Here is an 18266-nt window from a genome sequence, read left to right as displayed (position 1 = left end):
GGTTAATATGTGATATGGCCGATATAATGATAGCTTGTATGTCTTCGTTTTTGTCAGAAGGAAACGGTTTTTTTTGTTAAGTGTACCGCAACGGTATGAAAGTGTACAGGCATTGGCATCGATCAGTGCTGGTACCTTCAATTACGTTGTTCTGTTATGCCGTGCATAAGGAAGAATGGGATTCTCTCGAGAAATAATCCTTGTCTTCTTGATAACTTGAAGTTTTTATTGTGTAGGCCACACACACCAACATATTGCTTACAAGAACCTCGCGCTTACAGAAATTATGCGTCCGTACAATAGAAGTGTTAGCTGGGAAGTGATCTTCGTTCGATGAGAAGGCTCCTTATGTGGCCCTTTTACAAAGACCTTTGGCACCCCAATATGTGTCACCGGACACGTAACTCCGCCGTTCCTAGTCCAGTCAAATAAGTGATTCAGCCGGGTAAAAAGGGCGAATATAAGGTTGGAGGATGATGCGGCATAACACCTCCTCCCTTATGAATAAGAAAATTCTTGTTCAGTTTAAGGTTAAGAATTTTCGTCTAAACTATAGGTTTAAGTAGTACTTTCTTTTTACAAGGTTTTGACAAGGTAAGGGGTTCCTCTTCGATTTCTGCAAGTGCTAGTATAACTTCATTTGTGGTTACAGATGTTGATGGTTGTTGAAAATGTACCGGATGTCGTGGTGGTGCCGGCGTATTTCTATTTTGAGTACCTCCGTTATTGAAGCAATTATAATAATTACAAGGAGCGAAGCATAATCTAAGAATTCTCCAAGCTTTAATTTTGAATAAAAAATAGAATAGTGTCAGTAGGCCAACACTTTCTCCAATAATTTGAAATATGGTCCATATGCTTTCATTTCTACTGGCAGAACGAACTTGGGAAGCTATTAGATGAGCTTCTTTGGTTATTTCATCTAAAGGTTTCACGAGATTTGAAAGGTCGTTAACATTTAGTATTACTCCATTAATTGAGGGTACTCTTGCGAATACAGAGATAGATTCGTTAATTGTAGGTACTGTCATATTTGATAACCCTAATAGAACAGTATGAATTTGTAGATCTTTGTATTCGATTGACGGATATTGATTGACGGAAATATGACCGGCAATCAAATTAAGTTACAATTTAATGAACGATGTACTGTCAAATTTACAATAATGTAAGGTGCACCATGCGGGACACTACATAACCAAATTTATTCCACGTTTTTGTTTTACAAAACAATGAAACGAAATCGTACAACAATATTTAGGAGGCCGTTGCAAGGGGCAGGCGTGAGAAAACGAGAAAACTGAATGTGTAACGCAACGATATCTTTATTCCAGAATCTAAACCCTCAAATACGTTAGTATATGATAACATGTCTTCTAAACTACGTGTATTTAATCAATGCAACATGAACTATTAGATGATTTGGATGACAGAAAATCTGCATGTTCGCCAAGCACCATTCGCAGAGCAGTGAATAACGAGACGGAGTTCGAAATGTACTGAAACAGCATAATTAATATTTAAATATTACAACGACAGTGGATGCATACAGGATGAGTTTGAATATAAATTGAACACATACAGAGCAGTAATATTCCAAGGAAAGTACAGGGATGAAGCACTTAAAACTGATGACAATAGGCTTCTGAGGTACCAAAATGCGAAGCACAGTCTTTTGCACACCCAGTACTTGATTGTACCATGTAGATTCGTATGCACTTCGAACAGCGTTTGTACTCTAATTGCGACGAGTAGATGAAACCGATGCAGAAACAAATGAAAGAAGTAAATTAATCTCTCAAGCCGGTAATATCGCACGGGATGAAACTTCAGCTTGGAAACCCAAAAATTTTTCATTTCTTTACTATACAATCTTGTACGTCTTGACGAGAAAATGTCAAAAATCGAAGTTTTAAGGCGAGGAATATAAAAATTAACTTGAAATTTTGAAAGTGTATTAATGAAACTCGAAATTTTAATTTAATAGACAATGAGGTTCTGTAGACGTACGCGTGTATGTCGAATCGCATGCAGGAACGAATAAAAGAAGTAAATTAACTTTGACAAACGAGAAACTCTTAAATGAACTTTCATATCAACGAATTCGTTTGAAATTCAAAACTTACCGCATTTATCAAAGCGTCAGCTGGCAAAGCGCACATGAGAACTCCCATCAATGCGATCCAAGCCAAGAACATAAACTGCAGTTTTACAATGAAGGGTTGCCGCTATTTACGAAAATACCATTTACGCTGGCATTCATTGCACTACTGAATCGTGTCATAGTTGTTTCAAGTACTCACTCCTATAATATTCAGACCACAAAGTACAAGAATTCCACTGCTAATCATTATCGTGAACCAAACTATGTACTGAGTAGCATCGGTGACATCCTTTGCAAATCTAAATGAAACCGACACAATCTCGTGATAGTTATACGCCTCGAGATCTTTAAAGAAAAGAAACTTATCTCTAACGAAATTAAGAGGATGTTGAAAACGGCTATCGCTTCGAGTGTGATAGATTTGAAAATATACTGTCGATGACACAGCCACCGGAGCATTTTTTTTTAATACCCAGTTTAGGAATATGGCGACAATTTGGTGAATTTTCATGTTAACCCTTTGCACTCGAAGCCATTTTAACTCTAAAACGAAACATTTCTTCCGACCTAGAATATTTCCCTTCTACATATATTTTTTCTTGCTGTACATACGAAAATGGTGCAATTTTCTCGTACAGTACTGAAAAGTTTAGTAATTTATTAAATACAAGCAAATTTAATAATGTAAAAAATATTTTGAATAATGATACTGGAATTTTTAGTGGCGCCTTACAGTCGCCATTCGAGTGCTAAGGGTTAAGTTATAATTCTAATCGTAGAAATTTCATCGTGAGCAAAACATTTATGATCACAATTCAAAAAATCACTTAAACGTTCTGCATCATAAGTAGACTGCGGATTTTATGCGTCTATTGCAAACATGACAGGTTGCAACGTGAAACTGTAATGACGTTAGAAAAGTTTAGGAATATGGTTATGTCATTTTCGAGTTACTAAAATTATTGAAATACTAATATTTCATTTACAAATTAGGAAATGTTGTATTTTGCATAAAGATCCGCAATCTAGTTGTAAATCTTGAATGCACGATTACTTTTGACCTTGCTGCGTTCTTCCATTTACATCTTTAATTCATTAACATTATTAGGATTCAGTGTCGCCAGATCAGGGGAGTTGACTCGAATTGAGGGGAATGCAGTCCTCTTCCAGTACCGGATGAGACTCGTGACATTGTGTCACGTGCACCACAAAGATGAAACGCGTCACGTGACCGGGACATGGCGGAAGCGCGAAGGAATAGCGACACTGTTGTGACTGTACAAAATTCTTTGACCCAGCCTTACCTGGTCACCGAATAATACTTTTTCACGCACATGGCCAAAGCATCGATGCTGGTAGACTCCCTCAGATCTATCATCAGTATCTCGTACCTCGCTGCGGTGTACAGAAGTAACATTGCTGCGAACATGTTCACGCAGACCGCTGCGGAGCATTGGAAGCCGACAAAGGTTTGGTGCACAATGATTATAGTCTTCACGGGTTCGTAGTCGACGCGGAATGGATACTCTGAGACCGCTGGGAACGGCTGAGGTAGTAAAGCACTTCCGAAAACGACGACGACTGGAGATACGTAATACCACATCACGGTCAACCCGTAAAACCTGCAGTACGTGTCGACGTATCGTTGATAGACGTCCCTCTCGTAGGACTTTGCGATCTTTAAGGAAGCTGTTACGTTCTCAATCAAACGCTGTAACACGTCGACGAAGTTACATTACATGTCAAATACAATGGTTACTCGATAAATGTCCACAACACGGGTCTGGCGAGGCACATATATCGGATAGGAGACATACATCGGATTCTTTGATTCACCCCGAAACTTTCATCGTTCATTACACAAGCAAATATCATGGGAATTACGATTACCTGATATGCTCGTCTTCAAGGCACACCGTAAAATGAACGTCGTATTCCTTACCTGACAGCGATCGTGTTGAATGCCGGTAATTAATGTATGCGTTAGAACTTGGGCACAAGCTAATGCCATGACGGTCGCCTTCGAGAAATTGGTTGCGTCGCCAAAGTGAAGGATCGCTGCGTACAATACTGGCAAGAATAATCCAACCGCGCTAACAGCACCTAACACTTTCAAAATTCTGTAACACAAGACCTGAGCTTTCGTAGCCACCGATGGCAGTGGCCAGCCGCAGGTCAAACCTACGCTAAGTCGAACGAAGGCCATTGCCTTCTCTGGCATCACGTTTTCGAACATTGTAGCACCGGCCAAACGGATCAAATTGAATATCTCGAATCACGGAAACGCACTGTAATCGAATTTCTCCGAGAAACCACGTTAATACTGCGGTAACGTAAACTTTTGCTTGGTTCAGTGCACAGCGAACAGACACTGAGGAAAAAGCTTTCCTTCGTATCTGTTGGCGGAGATAAGAATTAATAATTCACTCATCTCTCTATGAAAGTATACACGACCGCTCGCGGAAGTAATTCACCCACGCGTGGTGAACGCAGATGGGCGCATAAATATGTGGTTACTATAATGATAGGTTATGAGTCTAGTTTTTTTGTTAGACTGTGAGGAGTCTCGTACCATACTATTTTTTGTAATTCTAAGTTGCTACCCCAACAGAACGTAAATACTTTTTTTATTTAGTCTGAACTCGAACACAGTGGTTGTAATTGGTAACTGTAGCATAAATCTAGCGGACCTTGCCGCAATTCAAATTACGTTTCGCGTAATTCCGTGACTAAAAATTCATACTTCATACTCATAGGTTTGTGCGTTATGATTAATCTTCCGACGACAAAAACATATTTAATGATCTTGAAATACGATATTAAAAATCGATGTTCTGAGCAATTAGAATAAGCATGAAAATCCAATTTATTAGAAACCGAACACTCGCTCCTATTATACAATTTTGTAGTTAATTTTAAACACATCGATTAATTCACTGTCTGTCTTTTGCAACTTCGGTGCAACGATACAAATAATCGCGTGAACTATGGGCTATCGTTTCACACTCTAGAATTAATTTGCTGCTGAGAAATAGTCAAGCGAAGGTCATCGAAGGTCATAAAAATGGGCCCTACGTACTAAAACGATTTTCGTAGTCGATTCTGTTACCTAAACAGAAAAATCTAAACATTTCAAAGTGACTAATATGCTGTTTGTTCTACACGTGTAGATTTACAAGTGTTATATCTTAATTGTCGCAACACGTAATATTAGTAGATATCATCGATGATACTGAACCACCTGATTCTTCCATTACAGCACGCATAGCAGTGAAGGCAGAGATCACGTTCGAGGCATACTGAAAAACCAAAGGAATGGTAGAGAATACTGCAACGAACACACTGAGAATCTGTGATGCGGGTATATATCTAGAATCCTACCGAGCAATAGTACTTCAAGGAAAGTGATGAGATCATACATTTGATGCTAATGGTTACCGACCTCTGAGGCGTCATCATTTGCAAAACAGTCTTTTGCAATTTCAACTCTTGATTGTACCATTCCGATCTGTATACGCTCTGGATCGCGGTTTGGCTCTGATTTTAACAAAGTACCAGTTAATTACTAAAGCTACTACATGTTCCGAATTACAGTGAATTCTCGATATATGTCAGCAACACGGGTCTAGCCAGCGTCGTACATCGTTCAGGAGACATACCCGAGCCGTGTTATGTTTACACTCCTCTCGAGCTTCACGACCATGTTGGTGAAAGTCCCATGGAAAAAAGTAATGAAAAATAAAGAAGTTTTGTTATTGGATTAGTAGTGGTCTTCTCGTCTCACACCGATATACCTAACCGTGTTAGCTAAAATACAAAAATAAAAGTTAGCTAAAATGATATCGCAGTGGATTCTCCGGGAAAAAGCTCGGTTGCAAATTTCATAATAATTACATGTTGGCAGCGACGAAGGGTGAATTCGTAAGCTATTGTGACCATTGAAACTACAATTACAAATCTTTTTGTAACTGGGAAAAATATAAACGCATAATCATGCGCTGCGATCGATTGGAAACGTTCTTTTCACCTGGCATTCTTGTTCTCACGAATTCCAAACTACTTTTGTTAGGTACTGCCTCGGTCTAACCGCCGTACCACTTTCCTAATCACGCAAGTCAAGCGACAATGCTAATGCTTAGTGTTAGTAAAAACACTGCTAAATCCGTGCATCCATACGCGGATTGAAATCAATCAAACCAATCCCACTTCCATAAAATGTTATTCCAGGAAAAGTCGATTCTCCACTCCGCTAAAGAGCAAGCCATTATTTTACGCGCAGTTGACGAAATAAAAATCCAAGATAACGCAAACGCACAGTGATCGATACTGTCGAGCACAACCTTGGCAATCGCGTAATTTATTTTTAGTAAAAATGGCTAATAGTACTTTAGATACAAGGTAACTTTTAAAGCATATCTTGAGCAAGTCAAAGTAACTTTTATGCATGATTATTGGGAGTTATGTTATGTATGCTGTAATCTATTGTAATTCTCCAGTTGGTTGTTGAAACAGGATAAGATGACTGGACTGGCCTACTCCTACATCTCGTCTCTGATATTAGTTCCACAATATTAGATCCACAATAATAGTTCCACAATATTAGTTCCACAATATTAGTTCCGACCGATATGGTAGGATGTGACACAGAAATGGTAAGGGGGCTCCAGAGCCCCGCAGACGTGAGACAAAAAAATACATGATTTGTCTACTCCTATACATCGTCTGTGCTGCAACACACAAGATATATGTCTGAGGAAGCGAAATTTTACTGCGTTGCCAGGTTTAAGCATCCGTAGTAAAAATGAAGTATACAGAATATTCAGTTCTTGCTAATACGCCTCAATCCGCGAACTGTCGGTAACATTGGGCGCGACCCCGAAATGGTACGGCGGCTATTGGAGCCCTCCGAGTCCTAGACAGAAAAGCCCATAAGACACCATGTTTGTACTAATCTGTGTATGTGTACAGACACAGGCAACTTCGTCTGTGGTGCAAACTTATGATCTTTTCAATCTGCAATGCAGATTGAAGTCGAACATTTGTATTATTTGATACACGAAACGACTGCATAATAGACCTGTTCTGGAATGGTAATTTCGAAATGCGAGCAATCTAGAAAATTGCATGCATGTACTGGGACACGAGTTCATAGCAGGACATGTAAATTCGTTGCACGATTCTCCTTACACAAAATTTCGAAAATATTAAACGTCTATGCGGGCAGTTTATTCTGCATGTTTCCGATCGTTTCGTCCACGTTAGGCACTTACTTAAGGAAAACGGTAATTCCAAGGGCTGCTATTCTTGACTGATCATTGTCTCCGCGTACAGCTCCATTTTATTGCCACCGAACGGTCTTCCGAAGTTCTAGGACCGACAATGGGTACGCTCCGAACCATTCGCAGGTCAAGACGACCCACAATAAACAAACCCGAACTCGGAAACCATAAATTCCTTGGAAAATCCCAATACTGGGAAATATAACCGAGGTGGAAAGCCATGATTTATTCAGTCGTGCACTAAACTCCCTGCCAGAATGAAGTCCATCGTCCTTTTCCTCCTTCTTGCAATCGCAGTGACCCTCGTCGTGTCACGTCCCTCAGGAAACGAACCAGCAACGTTAACAAGTAAGTAAAGATCATATGAAATGTACAGAATTTGTCTGTTCAGAACTGGGTAAAATATTATCTCAACCAGTGAACAATCTATTTTATAAAATCGTGTTTACTTTTGAAAATAAAATTATTTGTGAGGAAATAGTATTTATTCGAAATTTGTATTATTCATTCTACATAAAACAATTTATTCGTGATAAATGCTCTCTTTTGTTCATTTTTATTGTCAAGAAATATTTGAAACACTGCTTATGATGTTATATTCAAACCATGTCGTTTTAAATTGTCGAAACGAAAATATTTTGTTCTCCAAAATTTCACTTCTTGTTCAAAATACCATTTTATTTAAACTTCAAAATCACAATCGCTAAAAACAGTATTTCAATTATTTCTCCTATCGAATTTTATCGATCGCTGGTTATATTCTCGTGTCCATGTGTGAGCGTTGAAATAATAACACATAATTTCATTTCTCCATAGATATGAAACCCGAGGAAGACATAATGGTTAAGGACGATTTCAAAAAAGACAAACGGCACGTGTCTCATTGCAAAAATAAGGCGCACAGCAGCAGGTAAGTCGCAAAAATTCATGAATAGACTGTGCATTTTTATAGAAAATGAAAATTGTCCGCATTGTTCGCAAAATACAGTAGCCACGTAAACATTTGTTTCTTTTCTTGATCTCTTGTGCTGCGATTTATTTTACGGTTACAGTGATTATTTTCTTTGTCGTTTATAATTTCCTAGAAGAAAAATATTTGTGTTTATCGTATGCTTGTGTATTTTTCCATGGCTATATTCCGGTAACAACGAAGTAGAATTTCATTTCAGATTAAAAGAAATTAATACATATTTGATAGATTCTGTTCGACGTGACATGTCTGACACGATATTATAGTACAAGGCTCCAAAATGGGGTTTTTCTTTAATCATTCACCTTGCAGTTTCAGCTTGCAAACGCGTTTGGTCAACATAGCCATCGCTAAATCTTCGGCCTCCACGCATGGCAGTCTGCATCGTCACCACCCACACTTTCTGACTGGACTGGATTGTTAACAAATGGAAATGATCAATTTTTATAACCGATTTAAGCCGATAAGTTAATTATTGTACAAGGACTCCTCTGTCTGCTATCGTCATGCTGGAGAGATACAAGACTGAAATTGTTTAGAAAATCCATTATTTCGATGTGAAATCGATAGATAAAAATCATTGCACGAGTAATATCATTTTATTCATGAAATCTTCGAGACTTCGACTTTAAAGGTAATAGCGTATTGTTCTTACAAAATGTATGTGTAATCTGTATTTGTATAATATTTTACCAGCACAATTTTGTTGCGTATGTTATTGATAAAATGCGTAAGATGAGTAAGATGTTCTTCATTTATCATGTACGAAACATTTCCAGCAAACTATGAAATACAAAATTCAAAAATATTTTCCATAACTTTGTAGCCCAACTATTAGCATATTTACGTCACATGTGTATTATAATCGCACTCGTTCTTCCACTGAAATTGGACAATTCGGTTTGCGAACGTCAAAAAAGTCATTTTTGAAATTCTGTTTAGTTGAATAAATAGTTGCATACGTAAAAGTTGTATCCGTAATGTTCAAGGTAAAAATTGGAAGAAACTCTGTAGATGGAGCTTATAAACTATTAGCGATCTCCGGTACTAAACTTTAAACGTGTTTTTTTTTAGAAGAAAATAATATTGGACCGAAATTTCGATTGTAGTTTATTTGAATGAATAGTTGCATACGTAAAAGTTGTATCCGTAATGTTCAAGGTAAAAATTGGAAGAAACTCTGTAGATGGAGCTTATAAACTATTAGCGATCTCCGGTACTAAACTTTAAACGTGTTTTTCTTGAGAAGAAAGTAATATTGGACCGAAATTTCGATTGTAGTTTATTTGACTGAATAGTTGCGTACGTAAAAGTTGTATCCGTAATGTTCAAGTTAATAATTGGAAGAAACCCTGTAGATTAAACGTGTTTGTCTTGAGAAGAAAATAATATTGGATCGAAATTTCGATTGTAGTTTATTTGAATGAATAGTTGCATACGTAAAAGTTGTACCCGTAATGTTCAAGGTAAAAATTGGAAGAAACTCTGTAGATGGAGCTTATAAACTATTAGCGATCTCCGGTACTAAACTTTAAACGTGTTTTTTTTTTTGAGAAGAAAATAATATTGGACCGAAATTTCGATTGTAGTTTATTTGACTGAATAGTTGCATACGTAAAAGTTGTACCTGTAATGTTCAAGGTAAAAATTGGAAGAAACTCTGTAGATTAAACGTGTTTTTCTTGAGAAGAAAATAATATTGGACCGAAATTTCGATTGTAGTTTATTTGACTGAATAGTTGCATACGTAGAAGTTGTACCCGTAATGTTCAAGGTAAAAATTGGAAGAAACTCTGTAGATGGAGCTTATAAACTATTAGCGATCTCCGGTACTAAACTTTAAACGTGTTTTTCTTGAGAAGAAAATAATATTGGACCGAAATTTCGATTGTAGTTTATTTGACTGAATAGTTGCGTACGTAAAAGTTGTATCCGTAATGTTCAAGTTAATAATTGGAAGAAACCCTGTAGATTAAACGTGTTTGTCTTGAGAAGAAAATAATATTGGATCGAAATTTCGATTGTAGTTTATTTGAATGAATAGTTGCATACGTAAAAGTTGTACCCGTAATGTTCAAGGTAAAAATTGGAAGAAACTCTGTAGAAGGAGCTTATAAACTATTAGCGATCTCCGGTACTAAACTTTAGACGTGTTTTTCTTGAGAAGAAAATAATATTGGACCGAAATTTCGATTGTAGTTTATTTGACTGAATAGTTGCATACGTAAAAGTTGTACCCGTAATGTTCAAGGTAAAAATTGGAAGAAACTCTGTAGAAGGAGCTTATAAACTATTAGCAATCTCCGGAGCTAAACTTTAGACGTGTTTTTCTTGAGAAGAAAATAATATTGCACCGAAATTTCGATTGTAGTTTAAGAAATGCTTGAATATACAATTCCGTGAAGCGATACGAGAGAAAAATGATCGCGCAATCTCCAATAAAGTACACTCTCGGATCGTAACGCCGGAAATCCCGGGATAAAATGAATAAAACATAAGCGACGTCGCAACATTTCGCGGGGACGCGTGTATTTTTGTGTTCCCCGGCCCCCTTGGGCAAGCGATTCCCCGAATCGGGCACACGTTCGACAACACAAAATCGACGTTCCGATTAGCGTCCTTAGGCTTAGCCGCGCACGCTTTCTTGGACCACTTTCGATCGTCCCTGGACGGTAAGGACGTCCACTCGTTGGGTGTCCATGATAAATAATTGTCGGACGTCTTCCGAACCCGCCGCCGGGTGTCTTCCAACGATTTCGACGGTGAAGGGACCTAGTCGTATAAAAACACCGTGGACCGTCGACTTTCTTCGACTCGCGTTTTCGTCTCTTTGGTGGAACGTTTCTACTAATCACGCCGACATGACGTCGCGCCGGTTCCTCTCGATAGCTTCGCTGTGCGTGTTCTTCGTCGCATGTCACGCGAAACCGACGGAAGTGCTCGCCGATGGATCCTCGGCGCTGAACCCGCTGCAACAGCAGCTGATCGCAGCTGTGGAAACTGGTCGGTCCTCGTCCTGTTTATCGGTCGAACAAGTCGCCAAACGTCTAACTCGCATGGACCGTTTTTGAACCCTAAAACAGTGTATCACCCGGCGCGGTAATCGGCCACCCTTTCGAGGTTGTCGATCCAACGAGATCCGTGCGAGTTAGGCGTTAACGTTCACGCGTTATCGAGTGTATCTTTCGGTTCGCAGATGTAAAGAGAGCGCAACGATCCCCTCAATTCGGATTCCCTGGCGATGATTTTGCCCCTTTCCCAGAATTCGACGACGAACGCCGTTTTGAGAACCATAGGCATCACCATAAGCACCATCACAGGCCAGAGGGTTGCGGCGAATTCGGATGCGGCGGAGAAGGGTAAAATATTTTTTTCAAACAGCGATTAACCAGTTAGCGTTTGCGACCTCTTTGAGAAATGTGTACCTAAGTTGCGTCACAAAAATTAACCGTATAGCTGTTTTGACGAGTAGACTCGTCGTGACACAAAATATTGCCATTTCTTCGTGACGAGTATACTCGTCAAAAACAGCTAACTGGTTAATGGTAGTAGGGTAAGGGACCCCGTTACTGTGGGGGTACCAAATACTGAGCGTATATTACTTACACTTATTTTTAAAGCGTAGTAAATATTGGAAAAGAGATATATACCATCCATATTAACTAATTTTAGTGAACAAATTTAATATCTCTTTTTTAATATTTATAATGTTTGAAAGAGAAGTATAATTAATATACGCACATGAATTGGTACCCCGCAGTAATTAGGTCCCTTACCCTATAACCTCGTTCATCCGAGCATGTTGGGGAACACGTAGAGGCGTGATACTGTTATCGATAAATATCTATAATATTGATATGTTGCCAATACTTTGATATATACATGATATCGCTAAGGTATCGGTATTAATCAATATTAATTGAGGTGGTCCACATATAACAGTTTTTGTTTATTGATTGTACAGATTCGGGCCACAGCCAGGATTCTATCCATCAGCCGGTGGCTCATCTGAGTCCACAGCACAGGCTTCTGCCGGATCCAATGGATTCGGAGGATCCCAAGCTTCGGCAAACGCAGGATCTGTTGGAACTGACGGACCGTTCGGAGGAGGAGAAGCCAGCCAAGCGAACGCACAGAGCGCCAGCTTCAACTTTGGTCCATACTCCGCCTCGTTTAGTATCGCCGAATCGTCGTCGGGTGCTCAACGGCCCCCGATTTTCTGAGACCTCTCCGGTGAGTTCCAATGAGTTCGTAATCACAGAGATCTTGTCCGAAATTGCTGGGAAATTGCGAGATTAACCCTTTCACTGCCAAACCACAGAAATTCCATAAAATCAAAGTAAATTATTTAATCCTTAACGGTCCGGAAATATTTCAAGTTTACCTCCCAAACTATTTTTCATACGAAGAGAAACTGTGTACTCAATATTTTTCTATTAAGTATAGAAAGGAAAATATGTATATTTTAGTGAAAATTTACTAATATGTATTCAGAGTAATAGGATAACAAGATGATTTAAATTTGATTTTTGCCGCCATATACGCGGCATCGGACCCAGTAAGTAAAAGTGCCATGCCGCTTATATGGCGGCATTGCTGCGTTGAGGGTTAATCAGGTGAAAATTGAAATTAAATCTATGATATTGAGTAGTCCTCCAACATTCTTGCATTTTATAGGTCCTGATAGGTACAATTAATATACTAACGTAAAAATTCATTTTAAAACCTGGACAAATAATTCCGTCGCATATGGGTAACATGGCAGTCAACCTGGTGTCCCATTTTCAGAAAGTCGAATTATACGTTTAAAAAATACTAGAATTCGATTTATTTTTGTCTCTGCGACACTTATACGTTTAAAAAATACCAGAAGTGTCGCAGAATATGTGTGCAAAGGGATTTGTTCGAATTCGTGAAATTAGCGTAGTTATACACGTGCTCGAAGAATGCAAACCATCAACATATCTTGCGACATGGCAAAGATTCGTTCATTTTGAATGAGCCATGATTTTGAACTTTTTACCTACTTTATTAGTACGCACCGTGAAGCTTAACGAGGATCGCGTGCAACCGGGACGAATCGGTTCGACGCGAATCGGTTCTTCCCGCAATTCCCTCGTGCGCAAAATGCCTGAGCGTACGCGGATTTCGCAGTTAACGTGTCGAGTACGCTTCGCCAGTTAGCGTCGATTAATCGACGCGTTTTTCCTTTTCATTGGCAAGCGACGACGCCTCGACACGCGTTCCAGGAACCAATCGGTCGAGCGGAACGCGAGGCGATTTGATTATGCTCGTGTGACAGTCGAAAATTAAAGCGGTTTTCGCGGAAATTATGCGGTCGAACAAACAGAAGCGGCCGAGAGAGAGCATATGTATAGTTGAACATGTGGACCCAAAGCTTCTCGATAATTCTTGTATACTTAATTTTGGATCAGCTTCCACTAGAGACTTTAGGGTGTCATTATCAAATTCAACTGGTCGACCACTTGGAGGCCTGTCAGAGAGATCATAATCACCAGCAGCAAAGTTTATAGCTTAGCTCTCCATAAACATCGCAAATTTTCTTTGTTGTTACCGTTGCATTAAGGGGGCCGGCAGGCATTTGGCCTTGACTGGCACGCTATGTTACGCTGTGCATTTTTTTCTAGACATTTTACGTTTTAAATAAGTAAGTAATCAATTAAAAATGCATACCACCGTGTTTGTACATGTCTTTGCTACGTCTGTCCAGAGCCTTTTTTCCGATACGAACACTAAATCTCTCGAAATTAAGAGAATCTCTCTGCGGCAGCCATCTTGTGACGTCATACTTGCTTCAGAAAGCGAGTTCTCTGCCGAATATTACAAATTACTCCACGATGAGGTAGAAATTCGCAATTTGGGCTCTTGACAGACGTAGATTGGACTTTTAGGAAACACAAGTGACCACTTTTAAACTGCTCATTGCAATATTGAAGCGTCAATTTGTCAAGATTTTGACCCTTGCAAGTTCATATACGTATATTGCAGAGAGATTCTCTTAATTTCGAAAGATTTAGTGTTCGTGTCGAAAAAAGGCTCTGGACAGACGTAGCAAAGACATATACAAACACGGTGGTATGCATTTTTAATTGATTACTTACTCATTTAAGACGTAAAATGACTAATAAAAAGGCACAGCGTAACATAGCGTGCCAGTCAAGGCCGAATGCCTGCCGGCCCCCTTAAATCCCGCATGAAAATGAAAAAGTCTGCAATGACGAACATGATCCTCGGAAGGTACGGACGCCGCCATTTTATTACAGGGTGTTGTAAAAAGAAATTATACTTTTTAGAATATTTTGATCACAGGCTGCTTTACCGAAAATTGTAGAAGAATACGTGTTTCCTCTTCAATGATCGGTACAGGACTAAAGGCGAAACAAATTCTTTGCAAATAATGATGGGTACCTCTAATATCTATTGGGAGCCATCGAAGCTAACCGGAACAATAGTTTGGTGAGTCGTGTGAGTAGCGCGATCGGTGAACCTTGCGGAGGGCACGACGAGGAAAGTTTGGCGGGTTAACGAACCCGGCGGATTAGAGGTGAAAAAGGAGGGAACCTGAGGGAACGCCTGGTGGATCGCGAGGTCTCTCGCGCCGGCACATACTTAGCCGGGCAGATCGCAAGAAACCAGCGCAGCGGAACATCTGTCCCGAGCACCGGCTCGTTTCCAGTTCGAAGATGCAACAATCTTTGCTTATATGTCACTTTTGTCGAGTGGCTTTGACGTCTCCTTTCCCTTCTTTCTTCGTTTCACCCCTAGTCTCGTACGGTCTCGGTGGACGCGCACGACACAGCCAAACAACGACACGGACGCAGACCGGCGCAGCAAAGCGCGACACAGCGCAGCACAGCGCAGCGTGTACGCGGCGTCGATTATTCAAATGCGCGCAAAACCGTGTTTGCGCGCGCGTGTATGTGTGTGCACGGCACGGAATATGCGCGCGTGCGTGCGAAGCGCGCGGAACCTGTGCGGAAGGGACGTCGTAAACGCGCGCGCTGCCCGCTATTGTCCTATTGAGCCGTGCTCCTTTTGGTACGGTGTGAAAAAGAATGGACAAAGGGAAAATGAATCTTCTTGGTTCTCAGGCGATCGGCAGACGGCCAGACGGGACGGATTAACTCGTTTTAAAGGGATCGGGACGCCATATTGTCGGTCGGGCCCAGTAACTCCGGTACCTTAGCAATCGAGCAACAAGGTCCCTCGGACCCCTTCGCTCCCTGCCCTCGAACCGGTCTGTTTTGATTTCGAAACGCGCCTACGCCGCGGTCCACGAACTCGATCCTCGATCCTCGAATCCGTTTCGTCGACACGATCCTCGGATTCGATCGAGAACCGTCAGAAAATCGCGAGAACGATTTCCACGTTTCGTCGGATCTAGTCGGCTCCCCTACTCGGTGTAATACTTTTTTTACACGGAATTTGCTGCTTCATTCGAATTCGAGAAAAAATATTGGGCATTCCATTTAAATAATCGAAGGTGACCCTCGTATTGCGATAAAAAAGCACAGTAACCAAAAACCGATTACAGCATTATATGTCTGGAAATTGTTTTCATACAACAAATGACTTACGAGTTGTTTGAAGTCGTCGTGTTGCGAGACTCACCCTGTATATTTTGAAAAGCACGTATCACACGATACGAAAGAATCGAGTATACTTCTCTAGCTTTTTCGTGTTTCTGTAAACATTGCTTTAAACAAGTATGAAGCCCTTCGGAAAATAATTGTCATAGCTCTTTAAATCGGTAGTGTTTTTTATATTTTCGTAAACATTTGAGAGGATGAAAAAAATTGGATCCAGCCCACTGCGCGCGCCGGTTCTGGTAGAACCCGGTATGCAAATCGGTCGGAGTCTCTCCCTGTTAGCGGTCATCCGGGAAGGGTTAAAGGTCACAAGTGGTTCCACGTCGTACATTTATTTACGTTCGGGACTACGGCCGGGAGAATGTAGATTTTCGGCTACCCTAACCGTGAAAGAGCCAAATCCAGTTATTATTGCGTGCAACAAACAAACTCTGACTACACTTAAAGCGCGCGCGGCCACGTTAAACTCTGCGCATTATATCTCGTGGTAAGAGTGTCAACAAAGGATAAATATTAAAGTCGAATTTCGGGGATCGATTTCAATGCGGACGATGAAATTAACTCCCAGTGAAACAGGGGCTCTGATAAATTTTCTTTCTCGAAATCAATAAACTTTCCATATTTCTACCGATGCTGAGCAATTGAGGAGCAATATTAAAATTTAGGATTGAGAAGCGTGTGGTTTTTCTGAATTTTCGATGATTGATCTGACTAAAAACCAAAAGACAACTGTGTATTTGGATGCTGACTAAAAATGTTCCTCTTCCACAGGTCTCGTCGCCCCGAGCATCTGCTGACCCTAATTTATTCGAGCACCGATTCCCCGGATCGCCGATTCGCGGCAGCGGTTGGCCATTGTTTACAAACATTCTACGTCACTAGTTCTAAGTAAACGAAGCAGCCGAGGAAGAAGAATGATAAGAGGGAGAGGAAGAGGACGAAGCAGCAAGAGCAGCAGCAGCAGCAGCAACAGCCTGACGCTAGAGGAGACGAAGGAAGAGGTCCTGGGCGGACGCACGCACCACCCTCCATCTTTGAAGATTTCCTGGGAGCGAGTTCCCTTTGTCCGCGCGAGCAAACCACCAGATGTTCTCGGAAATAAAACCTACAAAATATCGCGACGCTGCATCCCAGATATGGGAGGAACGAGGACTGGCGCGCAAGGGCGGAAAAGGACCGAGAGGAGCCGAGCGGAGGGCCCGAGGATGAACAGCACAAAGGGAGACCAAAGAGCGGAGAGCTCGCCAAAACAAAACAAAAAGCGAACACCGAAAATTCGGATCCGAACCGAGAGAGCCGTGCAATGACCGGGCCCGATCTGCACACGCGATCATCCGCAAGGCCCTGTATCATCCTGCTCGCGTCCCGAATCCGCCTCGAACTTTCTCCGGCTGAACAGCCTGTTACCTGTTCTTGCAAATAAACGTTTACCGCCGCGCCGATACGCCGCCTTTATTTCTACCTCGTTCACAGAGCAAATCAATTTTCCAGTTTCTCGATATTTCACCGCCGAAACGCTTCGTTCGTGCTTAACACGTTCAATGCCAGACGAACCGTGATAATTATGCTCAAGATATTTTACGTGATACAATATTTATGGAAGTTATCATTATGAGGAAGAAGGCATCACGGAACGGAGCAAACATTTTTATTTCAACTAATTGAATCACCCCTTTCCCGGTTGTACCACCAGTTACCCATCATTCTGTTTATTCAAAGAAATAGATTAGTGAATAATTTCGATTCAATGCATCCTCGTAGGCTCATTCAATTTTTATTTAAAATTCTGAAAGGTGGCATTCGGCACTTCTGGTCGAAATAGTGTTAATATAGTACATTCAGTACATATAGTACATTTAGTACATATAGTACATTTAGTACGTATAGTACATTTAGAATAGATCTCCTTAATACAGTCAAACAGCAAAAGTTAACACTAAACCTACCAAGCACAAAATATATGAAAGTGAAACGTCTTGTAGGAGGGAGAAGATTGAATCTACTTAAACTTTGGACGATTTTCATTAAAATATGTGCTTAAATGAAGAAGTCAACTCAGTAATTTCCTATGAAAACATTTTTATAATTTCAATAATTGTCAAATAGAAAATCATTCATTTTGATCGTGGTGGGTTTAGTGTTGAAAGACCTTTGACAACGAACGTATACTGTTTCATGGATTTTCTCCGATATTTTGCGGAGTTCGAATCGGTTTGGGAAACGACCGGCTCGTGTCGCGTTCACGTTGCGCCGCAAGCAATCGTAGTCGTCTCTGCGAGCCACGCACTTCGCAATCATCCATT

At 40.5% G+C, this 18266-nt stretch overlaps 2 protein-coding genes and 1 long non-coding RNA gene across 4 annotated transcripts; 2 read left to right on the top strand and 1 right to left on the bottom strand.

Moving 5' to 3' along the window:
* Nucleotides 1-1291: 1291 nt before the first annotated feature.
* Nucleotides 1292-4342, bottom strand: LOC143361302 (odorant receptor 13a-like). Of its 2 annotated transcripts, none has more exons than XM_076800586.1 (6): nucleotides 4047-4342; nucleotides 3409-3815; nucleotides 2304-2403; nucleotides 2127-2228; nucleotides 1583-1738; nucleotides 1292-1499 (listed from the first exon to the last, which is right to left on the bottom strand). In XM_076800586.1, the coding sequence occupies exons 1-6, from the start codon at nucleotides 4338-4340 to the stop codon at nucleotides 1392-1394; spliced, it is 1167 nt and encodes a 388-aa protein (XP_076656701.1). In that variant the 5' UTR covers nucleotides 4341-4342; the 3' UTR covers nucleotides 1292-1391. The 2 variants fall into 2 exon arrangements, with proteins under 2 accessions (XP_076656701.1, XP_076656702.1); XM_076800587.1 differs by having other exon boundaries at nucleotides 2127-2201.
* Nucleotides 4343-7287: 2945 nt separating this feature from the next.
* On the top strand, nucleotides 7288-9096 carry LOC143361889 (uncharacterized). The gene is made up of 3 exons (XR_013083547.1): nucleotides 7288-7731; nucleotides 8200-8293; nucleotides 8666-9096. It is a non-coding gene; the product is annotated as an uncharacterized LOC143361889 (long non-coding RNA).
* A 1832-nt stretch (nucleotides 9097-10928) lies between these two features.
* On the top strand, nucleotides 10929-16893 carry LOC143361597 (uncharacterized). Its single transcript, XM_076801135.1, has 4 exons — nucleotides 10929-11356; nucleotides 11550-11712; nucleotides 12318-12586; nucleotides 16735-16893. The coding sequence occupies exons 2-4, from the start codon at nucleotides 11595-11597 to the stop codon at nucleotides 16843-16845; spliced, it is 498 nt and encodes a 165-aa protein (XP_076657250.1). The 5' UTR covers nucleotides 10929-11356; nucleotides 11550-11594; the 3' UTR covers nucleotides 16846-16893.
* The last annotated feature ends 1373 nt before the right edge of the window (nucleotides 16894-18266 follow it).

The sequence above is a fragment of the Halictus rubicundus genome, chromosome 15, assembly GCF_050948215.1.
Source record: "Halictus rubicundus isolate RS-2024b chromosome 15, iyHalRubi1_principal, whole genome shotgun sequence".
In the NCBI taxonomy this organism is placed as follows: Eukaryota; Metazoa; Arthropoda; class Insecta; order Hymenoptera; family Halictidae; genus Halictus; species Halictus rubicundus.
Note: the sequence above shows the minus strand (reverse complement) of the source record. Positions and strands in the feature narration are given on the sequence as shown.

What these genes read in the sequence shown, in the direction of transcription:
- LOC143361302 (XM_076800586.1), bottom strand. Translation starts at nt 4,340, where the DNA reads ATGTTCGAAAACGTGATGCCAGAGAAGGCAATGGCCTTCGTTCGACTT. An exon ending in CTGACGCTTTGATAAATGCG is followed by an intron (nt 1,739 to 2,126) that starts GTAAGTTTTGAA and finishes CGTCGCAATTAG; the next exon opens with AGTACAAACGCTGTTCGAAG. An exon ending in CCTTGGAATATTACTGCTCT is followed by an intron (nt 1,500 to 1,582) that starts GTATGTGTTCAA and finishes ATGCTGTTTCAG; the next exon opens with TACATTTCGAACTCCGTCTC.
- LOC143361597 (XM_076801135.1), top strand. Translation starts at nt 11,595, where the DNA reads ATGATTTTGCCCCTTTCCCAGAATTCGACGACGAACGCCGTTTTGAGA. An exon ending in TTCGGATGCGGCGGAGAAGG is followed by an intron (nt 11,713 to 12,317) that starts GTAAAATATTTT and finishes TTGATTGTACAG; the next exon opens with ATTCGGGCCACAGCCAGGAT. An exon ending in GATTTTCTGAGACCTCTCCG is followed by an intron (nt 12,587 to 16,734) that starts GTGAGTTCCAAT and finishes CCTCTTCCACAG; the next exon opens with GTCTCGTCGCCCCGAGCATC.